The sequence below is a fragment of the Oncorhynchus clarkii genome, chromosome 4, assembly GCF_045791955.1.
Source record: "Oncorhynchus clarkii lewisi isolate Uvic-CL-2024 chromosome 4, UVic_Ocla_1.0, whole genome shotgun sequence".
In the NCBI taxonomy this organism is placed as follows: Eukaryota; Metazoa; Chordata; class Actinopteri; order Salmoniformes; family Salmonidae; genus Oncorhynchus; species Oncorhynchus clarkii.
The window spans coordinates 60446939-60462589 of NC_092150.1; the positions used below are offsets into that span (position 1 = coordinate 60446939).

General features: G+C 41.7%; 1 protein-coding gene across 1 annotated transcript; it reads left to right on the forward strand.

Annotated features, from left to right (window-relative positions):
- Positions 1 to 911: 911 nt before the first annotated feature.
- Positions 912 to 12501, forward strand: LOC139407030 (xaa-Arg dipeptidase-like). Its single transcript, XM_071150321.1, has 7 exons — positions 912 to 1423; positions 3694 to 3842; positions 4398 to 4540; positions 4741 to 4895; positions 9410 to 9545; positions 9702 to 9809; positions 11894 to 12501. The coding sequence occupies exons 1-7, from the start codon at positions 1010 to 1012 to the stop codon at positions 12082 to 12084; spliced, it is 1296 nt and encodes a 431-aa protein (XP_071006422.1). The 5' UTR covers positions 912 to 1009; the 3' UTR covers positions 12085 to 12501.
- The last annotated feature ends 3150 nt before the right edge of the window (positions 12502 to 15651 follow it).

Below are 15651 nucleotides of genomic sequence, written 5' to 3' on the forward strand. Positions count from 1 at the left end.
GATGGAGCACCTTGCCATAAGGCAAAGTGATAACTAAATGGCTCGGGGAACAAATTATTGATATTTTGGGTCCATGGCCAGGAAACCCCCCCAGACCTTAATCCCATTGAGAACTTGTGGTCAATCCTCAATAGGCAGGTGGACAAACAAAACCCCACAAATTCTGACAAACTCCAAGCATTGATTATGCAAGAATGGGCTGCCATCAGATGTGGCCCAGAAGTTAATTGACAGCATGCCAAGGAGGATTGCAGAGGCCTTGAAAAAGAAGGGTCAACACTGCAAATATTGACTCTTTGCATCCACTTCATGTAATTGTCAATAAAAGCCTTTGACACTTATGAAATGTTTTTAATTAGTCTTCAGTATTCCATTGTAACATCTGATAAAAAATATCTAAAGACACTGAAGCAGCAAACTCTGTGAAAATTAATATTTGTGTCATTCTCAACTTTTGGCCACGACTATAGAGCTATTCGTCAAGTAGGATAATCTTTTCTTTGGGGGGGGGGGGGCAGATATATGATAGCAAAAGGTGTAGACTAGAAGGAAATTAACTTTAAAACTGCCACATTTTCTTCCAGCCTCATGGCAAAATGTAAACAAAAGCATGAAACAAAAGCATTTTGTTGCTATAAAATAGCAACAAAAAAATCTCTGCCCCATGGCAAAAACTGTAGAATTGCAGAAAATGTGTTTTAAAACGGCAGCATTTTCATTTAGCCTCATTACAAAATGTATAGAATAGCATTATAAAACAGCACATTGTTTTCAAGGCACCATGGCAAAATGTGTTGAAATGCAGTAAATTGGCTGATCCCCCAAAAACTGTCGGTGCCCCGGGCCCCAAATGCAGTAGTCCGGCCCTGGTGTAACATTCCCGTTATAAAACATAAACATGCCCTTTGACCAAGATTTTAAATCCGACACTCCAGTCAATCTGAGCAAATGAAGACTCCCTACTGTCTGCAGTCCAGTGTTTAGTGCTGACTCAGTCGACTCGTTATAAATGGCTCAGCACGCTACAGATACGCTCCTGGAGCTAAAACAAAAAGTTGGCAGTTGTATCGACGAAGCCAAGGACAGGCTTCATCGTCTTAGTAAAGACATATGGAGTTGCCCAGAACTCGCATATGAAGAAAGAAAGTCCCACGACAGGTTAGTTACATTTTTCTCAGAGGAGAAGGGATGGACTGTGGACAGTCATTTTAAGCTCGAGACAGCATTCCGTGCCATATGGGGACCTGTCGGTGGCAAGGAGAACAATAATGTCATAAATGTTGGTTTCTTGAGTGAATACGACGCACTGCCAGGCATTGGACATGCATGTGGCCATAACCTCATTGCGGAAATAGGAGCTGCTGCAGCGATCGGATTAAAAGCTTTGGTAGAACACACACCCGATTTCCCAGTCCCTGTACAGGTAAAATGTTTGAAGATATATTTTACGTGCATGCTCACAGTTTCATGAAAATGTTGATTCAAAAGCGTTAACAAGAATGAGAAAGTATGCCTACTGTTTTGCTTCATAGTTTGTCAACTCTTGCACAATTTAGCAGTCCATATTGGAAACAGGTTCTGTGTGTCTCACCGACATAACCGGTCGTGCGAGCCGGCCACAAGGCACTTACCTCCAGTGTTCATTTTATTGTTTAGTATTTTATTTGGATCCTCATTAGCTACAGCAGCGATATTTCCGGGGACCACACAAAACAGAAAGCATGACATAATACATAACATTAATAGGCCTACAGCAAAATGACAGAATAAGAAGAATACACACTTTAGTACATTTATGCGTTAGCATTCCATTCATCATGTTCTCATAACGGCAAAACTGCAGCCATTCCATTTTCCCATATATTGCGATCCTTTGCTTTACTGTTACAGGTCCTGATATCCTAATCTCACAGCACCAGTTGTTCTGTTTAACACCACAGTGAATCTCTCACGTCAGGAACCATCTGTGTCCTTTCTTCATAATCACGTGACTCATAGACACTACTGAATGCAAGTGCAACACCAGAACATATGAATGCAATAATCACGTGGAGTTTCACTGAAGTCGTTAACTCCTGCTCAGTTCCCCTGTCGTGAACAGAGGCACATGTCATATCGAGTTGCACCTACATTTCACCCCTGCTATGTTCTCACGACGTGAACGCAGCAACCATGAATCGTATCGGGTTGCACGACCTCAGATAAATTCCCCGGCCGTGAATAAAGCAAGAATGAAAACACCTCACTCCCGCCAGAGTTACACAAGCACAAACTCTTCACAGAAATGTTGCATCAGCCTACACCTAAACATTACCGATCTGACATGCTGTATGGGGCTCCCGAGTGGCGCAGCAGTCTACGGCACTGCGTCTTAGTGCAAGAGGCGTCACTACAGACCTTGGTTCGAATCCAAGCTGAATCCTATCCGGCCTGATTGGGAGTCCGTAGGGCAACGCACAATTGGCCCAGAGTCGTCCGGGTTAGGCCGTCATTGTAAATAAGAATTTGTTCTTAACTGGCTTGCCCAGTTAAATTGAAAAAATATATGATGGAAACATGGTGATTTTTCAGTCTGATCAACTGTAGTCTACTGTGATCAACTGTAGGCTACTGATTACAACTGCAGCTGCATATGCTACAGGCCTTGTCCCCCCTGGCAAGGATGAAGACATTTGTAATGTTTATTTATAAAGGATAAATTAATTTTCTGAAAATGTGAATGTGATTGGTTTATATTTCAACTTGGGCTGGCTAGGCTACCTTGACCTTTTCAATCCACAATTATTAGCCTACCTGAACGTCTACACATAGACTGTGAGTTGCTTTTTTAATTGCAGTTGCATAGGCCTACACGATGTAAACCTGCATAATGCAAGCTCAGTCCTGTGAGTTCTATTGTCCAGTTGTTCTCAAACATTCACGAAAATGGTTTGTTCCTACAGACATTGAGTCAAGTGGCCGTGACTTGCTAAAGCAGGCAGACAGACAGACATCGAGCCATTCAGTTACTTTTTGGTTGAACATTAGAATGGGCACAACAAGTGACCAAAGCGACTTTGAGCATGGTATGATCGTCTGTGCCAGGCGCGCCAGCTCCAGGATCTCAGAAACTGGCGGGCTTCCTGGGTTTGTCAAGCACAACTGTGTCTAGGGTTTACAGAGAATGGTGCATCAAACACAAAATAACAATGTACACACAGCAGTAGGCCTAAGCGTAAATGTTCAAAAATGCAATTTGCGGGAAAACACCGTTCTAAAATGCGCACCGCACATGCAAGCGGTTTCATCGACAGAGATGGAAATATCCGTTTAGAAAGAGGAGGGATTTGAAGATGCAACAACTATCATGGGTTGCAAATATGAGTAGGATAATGCCTTTGGCTGCTTGACAATGAAAGAACCTGGAAAGAAAACCAATAGAACAGGAGAACGCATATGGGGAAGTCTTTATAAAAAATAATTGCCTATAAATATAGCTGGCTATTATCTCCACATGCAAATAAAAGCCTCACGCTGGGAAAGAAAATCAGCTCTGCATTGTTGCCACCTCACTGAAACCCCCAACTCTAGAGTAACCTCCCTTACACATCCAATAACATGAAGCATCTTTCTTGAGTGCATTGTAAAATAGGATTTGCATGAACCTAATGCTCATTTTCTGGACACATTGACCAGCCAACTCTTCCTCCACAGGTGACAGTGTTGGGAACCCCAGCAGAAGAGGATGGAGGGGGTAAAATCGACCTGATAAGAGAGAGAGCGTTTGATGGCATGGACGTGGTATTCATGGCTCATCCCTCACAGGAGGATGCTTCCTGGCTGCCAGATGTGGCTGAACATGAGTAAGGTTATTTCAAGGGCTCACACACAACAGTCTAATTGTATTTTTGTGGCACCCGATGGCACTACATTCCTTTTATAGCGCACTACTAAAAGGGTACATTTGGGAAACGTACGCAATCTTTCATAATCCCACTTGTCATAGTTAATGGCTGCTAGAACGGAAAACATATTAGGTAGAGATCCATGTTGTAGAGTGCAATCCATTGTTGGCAGAGAACCCCTTGTAAAATATGCATGAACTCTGTACTGGGGCCCCTAGCTGCATTGCAGTGCTATTTCAGGCTGCAGTCAGACCAGTTGCAACATGTGAGATACCGCTAATAAACCAGACCAACGTCATGACTCTGAGGCCTAGGTCTGGTTTCTTGTTTCATTACCAGTGAAAGGCATAAGTTGATACACACTCAAAAATGTTGTAAGTGGTACTGACTAATAGAATAGTAAACTTGTGTAAAAATATATATATATATATTCAGATAGTCACACACTCTAAATATGCTCCCAATATTTTATGGGTAAAGACCAGCGTTTTGGCACAATTTTTCTATTTCCAGTGTCATAGTGAGATACCATGGCAAGGCATCTCATGCTGCAGCCTATCCCTGGGAAGGGGTCAACGCGCTGGACGCTGCTGTCCTTGCCTACAATAACCTTTCAGTGCTCAGACAGCAACTCAAGCCAGACTGGAGAATCCACGGTGAGGGACAGCTTAGTTAAAATAAACACGTACTGTATGTTCCTCCTGATCTTGTCCTCAAGAGTAATATTTATTTCCACAATAACAACTTCAGAGCCATTTTAAACTCTACGCAGAAGGAATGGGAGGCCTGCAAACTCTATGCAGCAAACATTTACCAAATATAGTTCTACATTGCTTTCTTGTGTGGTCCTGTGCAGGTATCATCAAGCATGGAGGGGTGAAACCCAACATCATCCCTGCCTACACAGAGCTGGAGTACTATCTCCGAACTCCCTTACGTAAAGACTTGCCCACCATCAAGGCCAAGGCTGAGATGTGTTTTAGAGCCGCTGCCATGGCAACTGGCTGTGAAGTAAGCACAATGACAAAATCACCACAAAGAAGAAAAATAATAATTTAAGAGAAATACAGTGCCTTGCGAAAGTATTCGGACCCCTTGAACTTTGCGACCTTTTGCCACATTTCAGGCTTCAAACATAAAGATATAAAACTGTATTGTTTTGTGAAGAATCAACAACAAGTGGGACACAATCATGAAGTGGAACGACATTTATTGGATATTTCAAACTTTTTTAACAAATCAAAAACTGAAAAATTGGGCGTGCAAAATTATTCAGCCCCCTTAAGTTAATACTTTGTAGCGCCACCTTTTGCTGCGATTACAGCTGTAAGTCGCTTGGGGTATGTCTCTGTCAGTTTTGCACATCGAGAGACTGAACATTTTTCCCATTCCTCCTTGCAAAACAGCTCGAGCTCAGTGAGGTTGGATGGAGAGCATTTGTGAACAGCAGTTTTCAGTTCTTTCCACAGATTCTCGATTGGATTCAGGTCTGGACTTTGACTTGGCCATTCTAACACCTGGATATGTTTATTTTTGAACTATTCCATTGTAGATTTTGCTTTATGTTTTGGATCATTGTCTTGTTGGAAGACAAATCTCCGTCCCAGTCTCAGGTCTTTTGCAGACTCCATCAGGTTTTCTTCCAGAATGGTCCTGTATTTGGCTCCATCCATCTTCCCATCAATTTTAACCATCTTCCCTGTCCCTGCTGAAGAAAAGCAGGTCCAAACCATGATGCTGCCACCACCATGTTTGACAGTGGGGATGGTGTGTTCAGCTGTGTTGCTTTTACGCCAAACATAACGTTTTGCATTGTTGCCAAAAAGTTCAATTTTGGTTTCATCTGACCAGAGCACCTTCTTCCACATGTTTGGTGTGTCTCCCAGGTGTCTTGTGGCAAACTTTAAACAACACTTTTTATGGATATCTTTAAGAAATGGCTTTCTTCTTGCCACTTCCATAAAGGCCAGATTTGTGCAATATACGACTGATTGTTGTCCTATGGACAGAGTCTCCCACCTCAGCTGTAGATCTCTGCAGTTCATCCAGAGTGATCATGGGCCTCTTGGCTGCATCTCTGATCAGTCTTCTCCTTGTATGAGCTGAAAGTTTAGAGGGACGGCCAGGTCTTGGTAGATTTGCAGTGGTCTGATACTCCTTCCATTTCAATATTATCGCTTGCACAGTGCTCCTTGGGATGTTTAAAGCTTGGGAAATCTTTTTGTATCCAAATCCGGCTTTAAACTTCTTCACAACAGTATCTCGGACCTGCCTGGTGTGTTCCTTGTTCTTCATGATGCTCTCTGCGCTTTTAACGGACCTCTGAGACTATCACAGTGCAGGTGCATTTATACGGAGACTTGATTACACACAGGTGGATTGTATTTATCATCATTAGTCATTTAGGTCAACATTGGATCATTCAGAGATCCTCACTGAACTTCTGGAGAGAGTTTGCTGCACTGAAAGTAAAGGGGCTGAATAATTTTGCACGCCCAATTTTTCAGTTTTTGATTTGTTAAAAAAGTTTGAAATATCCAATAAATGTCGTTCCACTTCATGATTGTGTCCCACTTGTTGTTGATTCTTCACAAAAAAATACAGTTTTATATCTTTATGTTTGAACCCTGAAATGTGGCAAAAGGTTGCAAAGTTCAAGGGGGCTGAATACTTTCGCAAGGCACTGTATGTGAATAACTTATCTTTTTGCGTGTCACACAAATTATTGTTATATTTAACAAACAAATTTCCTCAACATAATTTTCCAAAGTAGGAAAATTAATTCAATTCTGAATTGAGTTATGAATTAGTCTATAATTAAAATTAAATTCTTGAATTTTAATTACATTCTAATTGGCCTCACTCCACAGGAAGCAGCATTTTTTTTATTGAATTTGATTGAAAGGAAGTAGAATTTAATTCAATGAAATTCATTGAAATTAAAATGGATAATTTATTGCATACATCATTACGCACATGTTTATTTTGACATCATGTATGGTTACCAATACTATGTTTAACATGTTCTTGAAACATTTAATATTTAAAACTCATCCTAAAGTCTATTTAAATAATTACAGTCCTTTGGAAAAATTCTAAGAACATTTTGTAGGTTGTCTGTAATAATTCATAATTCACTTACATGTTGTAAAATATTATGGGGGAAAATCATTTCCCAGAATGCGTTAGATCAAACACTCTAGAATTGAAGGGAGCAACCTAACACATCATGGCAAAAATACAAATAAAATACTGTTTGGCATCTTTCAGTTATATAATCCAGTTTATATTTGAAATAATATCTATATTCTTTGCAGATGTGGCAGATGCTTTTGGCAAATGTTTGAGACTCATGTTTCATGTCTCCATTGATTTCTTTGAATTGGTTTGAATTCAATTCTACTTCCTTCAATTCAAATTCAATATGCTAAGCAAGTGATGCATCATTTCCCTAGTCTTTTAACTGGTGTAGGCTTTTTGAATGATATCCACAAACACAAATATAATTGTGCCTTCAGAAAGTATTTATATTCCTTAACTTATTCCACATTTTGTTGTGTTAAAGCCTGAATTCAAAATTGGTTAAATATTTTTGTTTTCTCACCCATCTACAGACAACACCCCATAATCACAAAGTGAAAACATTTTTTTAGAAATTCTATCAAATTGATTGAAAATAGAAATACAGAAATATCTCATTTACAGAAGTATTCACACCCCTGAGTCAATACTTTGTTGTAGATGCACCTTTGGCGGCGATTACAGCTGTGAGTCTTTTTAGGTAAGTCTATAAGAGCTTTGCACACCTGGGTTATACAATATTTGTCCATTATTCTTTAAAAAAAAATCAAGCTATGTCAAGTTATTTTGAATATCATTGCTAAACAGCCATTTTCATGTCTTGATTTTCAAGCTGATTTATGTCAACTGTAACTAGGTCACTTAGGAACATTCTATATCGTCTTTGTAAGCAACTCCAGTGTAGATTTCTTTTAGGTTATTGTCCTTCTGAAAGATTAATTTGTCTCCCAGTCTCTGTTGGAAAGCAGACTGAACCAGGTTTTCCTCTAGGATTTTGCCTGTCTTCAGTACCTTTTTACCCCAAAAACTCCCTAGCCCTTGCCGATGACAAGCATACCCATAACATGATGCAGCCACGCCCATGCTTGAAAATATGAAGAGTGGTACTCAGTGATGTGTGGTGTTGGATTTGCCCCAATCATACCGCTTTCTATTCATTTTGTTGCTACATTTTTTGCAGTATTACTAAAGTGCCTTGTTGCAAACAGGATGCATGTTTTGGAATATTTTTATTCTGTAGAGCAGGTGTACCCAATCTTCTTTGATGTGAGATCTACTTTTTCATTTGCCAGTCTGATGAGCTCTACCAGTCTCTAAATCTAAACCAACCAACAACATGTATGAAACGCAACACACCACTGAGTATGGACCTGCTGCTATTTGATACCCAAATATAATGTGGACCAATAACATGTTTTCCACAAATAAGTGCAACTAATTTAATTTCCTACCTTAGTGTTACTTTTGGCATTGCGTGGATACTAGTAGTTTTTTATTGTCAAGGCTGTAGCAACTTGTTGCAAGTCTCGTGCAGGCCACAAAGTGGTCATCAGTCATAGTAGATCTGTACTTAATGTGAGAAAATGCAGACTCACAGAGGTAGGTAGATCCAAAAAGGGCTGTTAAGTTGAGAGCACATCTTCTTATGTTGGGATACTTCTCGAGCAGTAGCTCCCAGAACTCTTCCTTCATCTCAGTGGTTGCCCTGGAGTTCAGCTGAATGTCATTTTGAAGGGTGAGAATTTCAGTTTCTGCTATAGTGGTGTCCAACTGAACATGTGATCCCATTTTGGAGGCAATGACTTCCACATCTATGTCTGTGCCAAATGGAAAGCACATATAAGTGGCAATAGGCTCAAGTGATGCAAAGTCAGTGAAACAACTGTCAAACTCAGATAAGATGCTCTGGACTTATTGAACGCGGAATGAGACCATGCAACTCATTATGCGATATGTTAAGCACATTTTTACTCCTGAACTTATTTAAGCTGGCCATAACAAAGAGTTTGAATACTTATTGACACAAGATTATTAAGTTACATTTTTTTTGTTAATTTCAAAATTTCTCTACAAACCAAATTCCACTTTGACATTATGGGGTATTGTGTGTAGATCAGAGGCACAATCTCAATAAAAATCCATTTAAAAATTCAGGCTGTAACACAACAAAATGTAGAATAAAGTAAGGAATTGTGAATACTTTCTGAAGGCACTGTATATCAATGACTGCGTTTTTCACGCATTTGCTAATATAATCATCAAGCCCATTCAAAAGATTAGGGGACATGATACGGCAGTAAAGAGGCGGTTACTTTTACAGGATATTCAAATTCTGATTCCTGTTGGGTGTGGCCAATGAGTTGAATATAATTAAATTCAGAAATTCCAAATTGACCCTAACCCTGATCCAAAGCGATTCACCAAATATATATATATTTTTAAAGGTTGAACTGGAGTTCGCAAGGAATGCCTTTCACAATGTCCTGCGGAATCCCACCCTGCATGGGTTGTATGAGGTAAACGGCAAGGCTTTGGGGATGGAATTCACTACAGATGAAGATGTCCTCAAAAACACCTCTGGTAAGACAGGAACTCAATGGTGCATCCCTCACTGTGCTTTCCACAGGCCGTATTGTGGTCATTGGAAGAACTAAGAGGCAATGTTCTTGTTATGCAATGAAACTGTAATGCTGTAATGTAGAATGAAAGACCTTTGATTGTTTGTAATCTCCACAGGCTCCACAGACTTTGGCAATGTGTCTTTTATTGTTCCCGGAATCCACCCTTACTTTTACATTGGCTCAGATGCTCTAAACCACACAGAGGAATACACCGTAGCTGCTGGTATGTCTTTGTCATACACCTGAAATCAATTAGAAACACAGTAGACACGGTGCATTCGGAAAGTATTCAGACCCCTTGACTTTTTCCACATTTTGTTATGTTACAGCCTTATTCTAAAATTGAATAAATGTTTTTTTCCCCTCATCAATCTATACACAATACCCCATAATGAAAAAGCCAAAACAGGTTTTCTGAAATTGTAGCAAATGTATTAAAAATAAAACACTGAAATATAACATTTACATAAGTATTCAGACTCTTTACTCAGTACTTTGTTGAAGCACCTTTGGCAGCGATTACAGCCTTGAGTCTTCTTGGGTATGACACTACAAGCTTGGCAGACCTGTCTTTGGAGAGTTTCTTCCATTCTTCTCTGCAAATTCTCTCAAGCTCTGTCAGGGTGGATTGGTGCCACTCAAGGACATTCAGAGACTTGTCCCGAAACGCAGGAGTGGCTGTCTTGGCTGTGCGCCAAACTTCTTTAATTTAAGAATGATGGAGGCCACTGTGTTCTTGGGGACCTTCAATGTTGCCATTCCCCAGATCTGTGCCGCGACACAATCCTGTCTCGGAGCTCTACGGACAATTCCTTTAACCTCATGTCTTGGTTTTTGCTCTGACATGCACTGTTAACTGTGGGACCTTATATAGACAGGTGTGCCTTTTCAAATCATGTCCAATCAATGGAATTTACCACGGGTGGACTCCAATCAAGTTGAAGAAACATCTTAAGGATGATCAATGGAAACAGGATGCACCTGAGCTAAATTTCGAGTCTGATAGCAAAGTGTCTGAATACTTATGTAATTAAGTTTTTTTTAATATATATATATAAATCTGCAAACATTTCTAAAAAACTGTTTTTGCTTTGTCATTATGGGGTATTGTGTGTAGATTGATGAGGGAAACAAATCATTGAATACATTTTAGAGTCTGTAACGTATCAAAATGTGGAAAAGGGGAAGGGGTCTGAATACTTTCTGAATGAGCTGTAGTCTACTCCATTAGATAGATAAAAGTATTTTTTTCTCCAGTTCAGTTCAGTAAGTCTTTATTGTCCCAGAAGGGAAAATATGAGTGCAGCATAAAAATAAAAAATATGTATGAAACACAAACAGGTTTGCCTACCCCTGTTTTACAGTATCTGTCCAGTGAAAATATAGGTACAGTACCAGTCAAAAGTTTGGACACCAATGGTTTTTCTTTATTTGTACTTTTTTCTACATTGTAGAATAATAGTGAAGACATCAAAACTATGAAATTACACATATGGAATCATGTAGTAACCAAAAAAGTGTGTAACACTCTTGATGCCAATTTGAATTTGAATTTGTGAAGCATTTATTTGGGCTGCAATTTCTGAGGCTTGTAACTCTAATGAAGTTATCCTCTGCAGCAAAGATAACTCTGGGTCTTCTTTTCCTGTGGCGGTCCACATGAGAGCCGTTCATCGTAGCGCTTGATGGTTTTTGCGACTGCACTTGAAGGAACTTTCAAATTCAAATACATTTTCCAGATTGACTGACCTTCATGCCTTGAAGTAATGATCTATTGTCATTTCTCTTTGCTTTTTTTGAGCTGTTCTTGTCATAAAATGGACTTGGTATTTTACCAAATAGGGCTATCTTCTGTATATATATCTATATACCCCCCCCCCCCCCCCCCACTGATTGTCTCAAATGCATTAAGAAGGAAAGAAATTCCACAAATTAACTTTTAACAAGCACACCTGTTATTTGAAATGCATTCCAGGTGGCTACCTCATGAAGCTGGTTGAGAGAATGCCAAGAGTGTGTAAAGCTGTCATCAAGGCAAAGGGTGGCTACTTTGAAGGATCTCAAATATAAAATATATTTTGATTTGTTTAACACTTTTTTGGTTACTACATGATTCCATATGTGTTATTTCCTAGTTTTGATGTCTTCACTATTACTCTACAATGTAGAAAATAGTACACATAAAGAAAAACCCTGCAATGAGTAGGTGTGTCCAAACTTTTGACTGGTACTGTATATTATGTAATATAGTATTCAACCATTTTTCACATAGGCTTACTTGTGTGTGTCTCTGAATCCATCGTCTAGGTGATGATAAAGCTCAGTTCTACACCCTGCGGGCGGCCAAGGCCCTGGCCATGACAGCACTGGATGTGCTGCTGTGCCCAGAGCTGCTGCAGAGAGCCAGAGAGGAGTTAAAGGAGGCTAACCTAAAGGAGGAGCGGGCCCTGAGAGGGGCCTCAGAGGCCAAACATTGTGGAGGGGCAGCCCAGCACTGAACCACATACTGTATACTAACAGTAGGCTCTGGCAGATAGCCTACCATGTCATCTCCTGCCCACCTGATTCAACCAATCAACTTCATGATCTTATTGAAATTAATTACCTAACTTAGTGCAGGGCTAGAACAAAACCCTGTGATCTGTAGCTCTCTATTGACCAATGTTTGTGTTCACTGATCTTTCTGGTCAAAGGTAACCATAATAGAGTGAAATACTACTGATCCGCTGGTCAGTTTTGATATTCCAACAGCTGATGATGGGCTATTGATAGGAGGAAAATCTTAATCAACTTGATTTTCAGCCATTTATGGGTCCCTAAAACACTATTTGCTGCTTCTACCAAAGATATGAGTCTCTGTTATGTGTGAGCACTTGAATTGTTATTATCATTACATTATAAAAACACCCTCATTACATTTTGTAAAGCCTTTTTTTTTGTAGGATATACCTTTCCAGGTTTTGGTTGAAATTAGGCTTAAATCCAAACAGTCATATCAATGTGGCATTGGATAAGCCTAAATGCATTGGAAAAGCAGGTTTAATTTCAAATACTTTGCTCGCCTGATCACTGGGCTCAACCAATCACACAATGTCTGTTGGAGACAGACAGGTCTCCTTATAAGGCGCCACTCGCCCGCCCACTGGTCATTCTCGCCTCTCTTCCTTGCGGAAGAGACTATGCTCACTATGCTCACTAAAGTCTTCCTACTGAACTGTTCTCAAGCGCACAGTAAGGTTAACACTGCCAAACTTGGGGCCTCAGCTCCTGTCGATTGTGTTGAGTACTGACCAAAAGGAAAGTTTTGCTTTGAGTATACAGCTAGCTATCGAGACTTAGTTAGACCACACCGCAAGGCTCGCTGGAAAGTTAGCTAAACACACCAGCATTACTACCTGCAAAGGTAACATTGCTAGCTTCTGTCTCTTGTCTAGCTAGCTCGAAAGCTAGCTAAAAACACTACAACGGGCTAGCTCTCGCCGGAAGACTTAGCTAAGCTGGGTAACATGCTAAGTCAGCACTCGCTTTCCCGTGCACTATGTGCACGGTATGGACTTTCCCAAGACCGCCCTCAAGTGAAGGCTGTGAAGAGCAGTCCTTTTGTGGGCCCTATCACCCTCACAGCCTGCAGGCAAGGAGGCTACCACGCAACCTCAACCCACATGGGTGGAGGTAGCAGAGAGTTACCCAGAGGACTTCAAACCACTGCTTGCAGCGGGGGAAGGGGAAGGGGACCTTGTCATTGACAAGTTTGATGATGAGGAAATGACTGGCATCTTCCCAGAGGAAGAAGAGGGGGAAGAGGAAGCCCCAGGCTTGAGGCCCTCTTCCTACCTCAGCGGAGCTAGGATACCCAATGACAGATCCGGACTTATCAATGTCTGCAGACGGACAGTGGTCAGACTCAATATCGTGGAGGAGGACAAGGGCTTTGGCAAGCCGCCGGTGGTTGAGCCGTCACTGGCTAACCACCTCAACCCCAGTGCCTCGTCAATGACCAGCACTGCTCTCCCTGGAGCGTTTCACCGCCTCCATATTCCATAAGGTCTACATATCTGCGGCATGTTCTGTATGTGAATTGAACGTAATGTCCCTACTGTTGGCTTACCAGGCCAATTTGTTGCTAGAGATAGGCCATATCTTAGGCAAAGGCACAGTCTTACCTATGTACCAGTACCTATGGGACAAGATCTGTTATTTCAGATCTCAACCTCCGGGCCTCCAGAGTCGTCATACAAGGTTGTGGGTGCGCCATGAGCCTTGCGGTGGTGGAGCCTTGTGGCTCAACATGTCCAGCCACTCGAACAAGGAAAAGGCAGATTTCCTCCATAGTCCTATCACACCGAAGGAACTGTTTAGGCCTGTCGCCATCATAACCGATACACAAGAACTTTGTAAGGTAGGCGAAGCCTTTAACTTCTGCTTGTCCCCAAGATCTGGGTAACGTGGTAACCCGCTCTCCCCTTCCATGAGCCAAGGCCTTGCGGTAGGGAGAGGGCAACACGCTGGCACCAGGATTGTCTGCAATGCAAAACCCTCAGCAACGCACCAGGCTGCGAACCCTTAGTTCGACTCTCCTAACAGAGGCTGACGGGGAAGCGGTCCTTCGCTGCTGCCTCATCGAGATCCCGCCCACTTAATTCCCTCGGGGAAAGAGGGGACGTCCGACCTAGGGGTAGTCTCCAGCGGCAGTGAGGGGCATCCAACAGTTCACTTCGTGTCCCGACCTGCACTTCTTTTTTAAAGAGATTAATTTGTTCAAAGCCGTTGTCTTTCTCTCTCTTTGAGTCTACTACTCACCACATTTTAGGCACTGCAGTGCTAGCTAGCTGTAGCTTATACTTTCAATACTAGATTCATTCTCTGATCTTTTGATTGGGTGGATAACATGTCAGTTCATGCTGCAAAAGCTCTGATGGGTTGGCGGATGTCCTCCATAAGTTGTCATAATTACTGTGTAAGTCTATGGAAAAGGGTGAAGCTAGCTGTTCTCCGGCTACACCATGGTGCTACCCTACAGAGTGCTGCTGAGGCTACTGTAGACCTTCATTGCAAACACAGTGTGTTTGAATCAATTATTTGTGAATATATTTTGTATCATTTTATCTAAAAAGGCTAACTTTTTAAATGTTACACAAAATAAATAAATAAATGAGATTCACTGAGGAGGATGATCCTCCCCTTCCTCTGAGGAGCTTCCACTGTCACAGACTGTCTCTCAGCGCTCCGTAACTGGAAGAGCCCTTCGATCTTCTTCTCACGCACTCCCCTAAGGGGTAGTGTCATCGTGAACAGGGTGGGGTGAAGTGCACGAGGGTCCCCACAGCTCTGCCACACTATAAATGACCTCGAACTGCTGACAGTGTTTTATTCAAACTGATCAACTTTTTGTTCTTCCTTCGATATTATCATATCCTTGTCAGGACAGACAATACGACTGTAGTGGCATACATCAACACACCAGGGTGCCACTAGCTCTCTGCATCGACACAGACTAGCTGTCAAGACTGTGTAGCAGGGCACACTTCCTCTCATTACGCACGACTCCTCTCATTACTTTTTGTCCAGAGGGAACCTGTTACGGGTAGACTCCATCCCCAGGTGGTGAACCAGATCTGGGAGTGATACGATCTAGCCGCCGTAGATCTCTTCACAGCACAAAGACGTGTTGTCTATTGTTCTTGGCGATAGCAGGATATACACCACTGGGATTGGACGCGCTGGCACACACTTGGCAAAGGGGTAATTCTCTACGCTTTTCCTCCTCTATGCTTGATACTTCCCACTCTAAACAGAGTGAGGGAACAAGTATTATCCCTCATCTTGTTAGCCCCTCGATGGCCAGGGAGGCTCTGGTTAGCGGTTCTGGTTAGGCTCTGAAAAGCCTTGACAACTACCGTTACGCAGGGATCTTTCGACCCAGGTGGGCAGAGAGATTTTACACCCTCACCAAGAAACCATGGCCATCTGGACCTGGCCTGTGAGAGGATACATTTGGTGGTGTGGCCGAAAAACAGTTCACTGTTAAGGTCTATTCAGCCGCTATCTCTGCCTGTCATATAGGC

What these genes read in the sequence shown, in the direction of transcription:
- LOC139407030 (XM_071150321.1), top strand. Translation starts at nt 1,010, where the DNA reads ATGGCTCAGCACGCTACAGATACGCTCCTGGAGCTAAAACAAAAAGTT. An exon ending in CCAGATGTGGCTGAACATGA is followed by an intron (nt 3,843 to 4,397) that starts GTAAGGTTATTT and finishes TTCTATTTCCAG; the next exon opens with TGTCATAGTGAGATACCATG. An exon ending in GCCAGACTGGAGAATCCACG is followed by an intron (nt 4,541 to 4,740) that starts GTGAGGGACAGC and finishes GGTCCTGTGCAG; the next exon opens with GTATCATCAAGCATGGAGGG.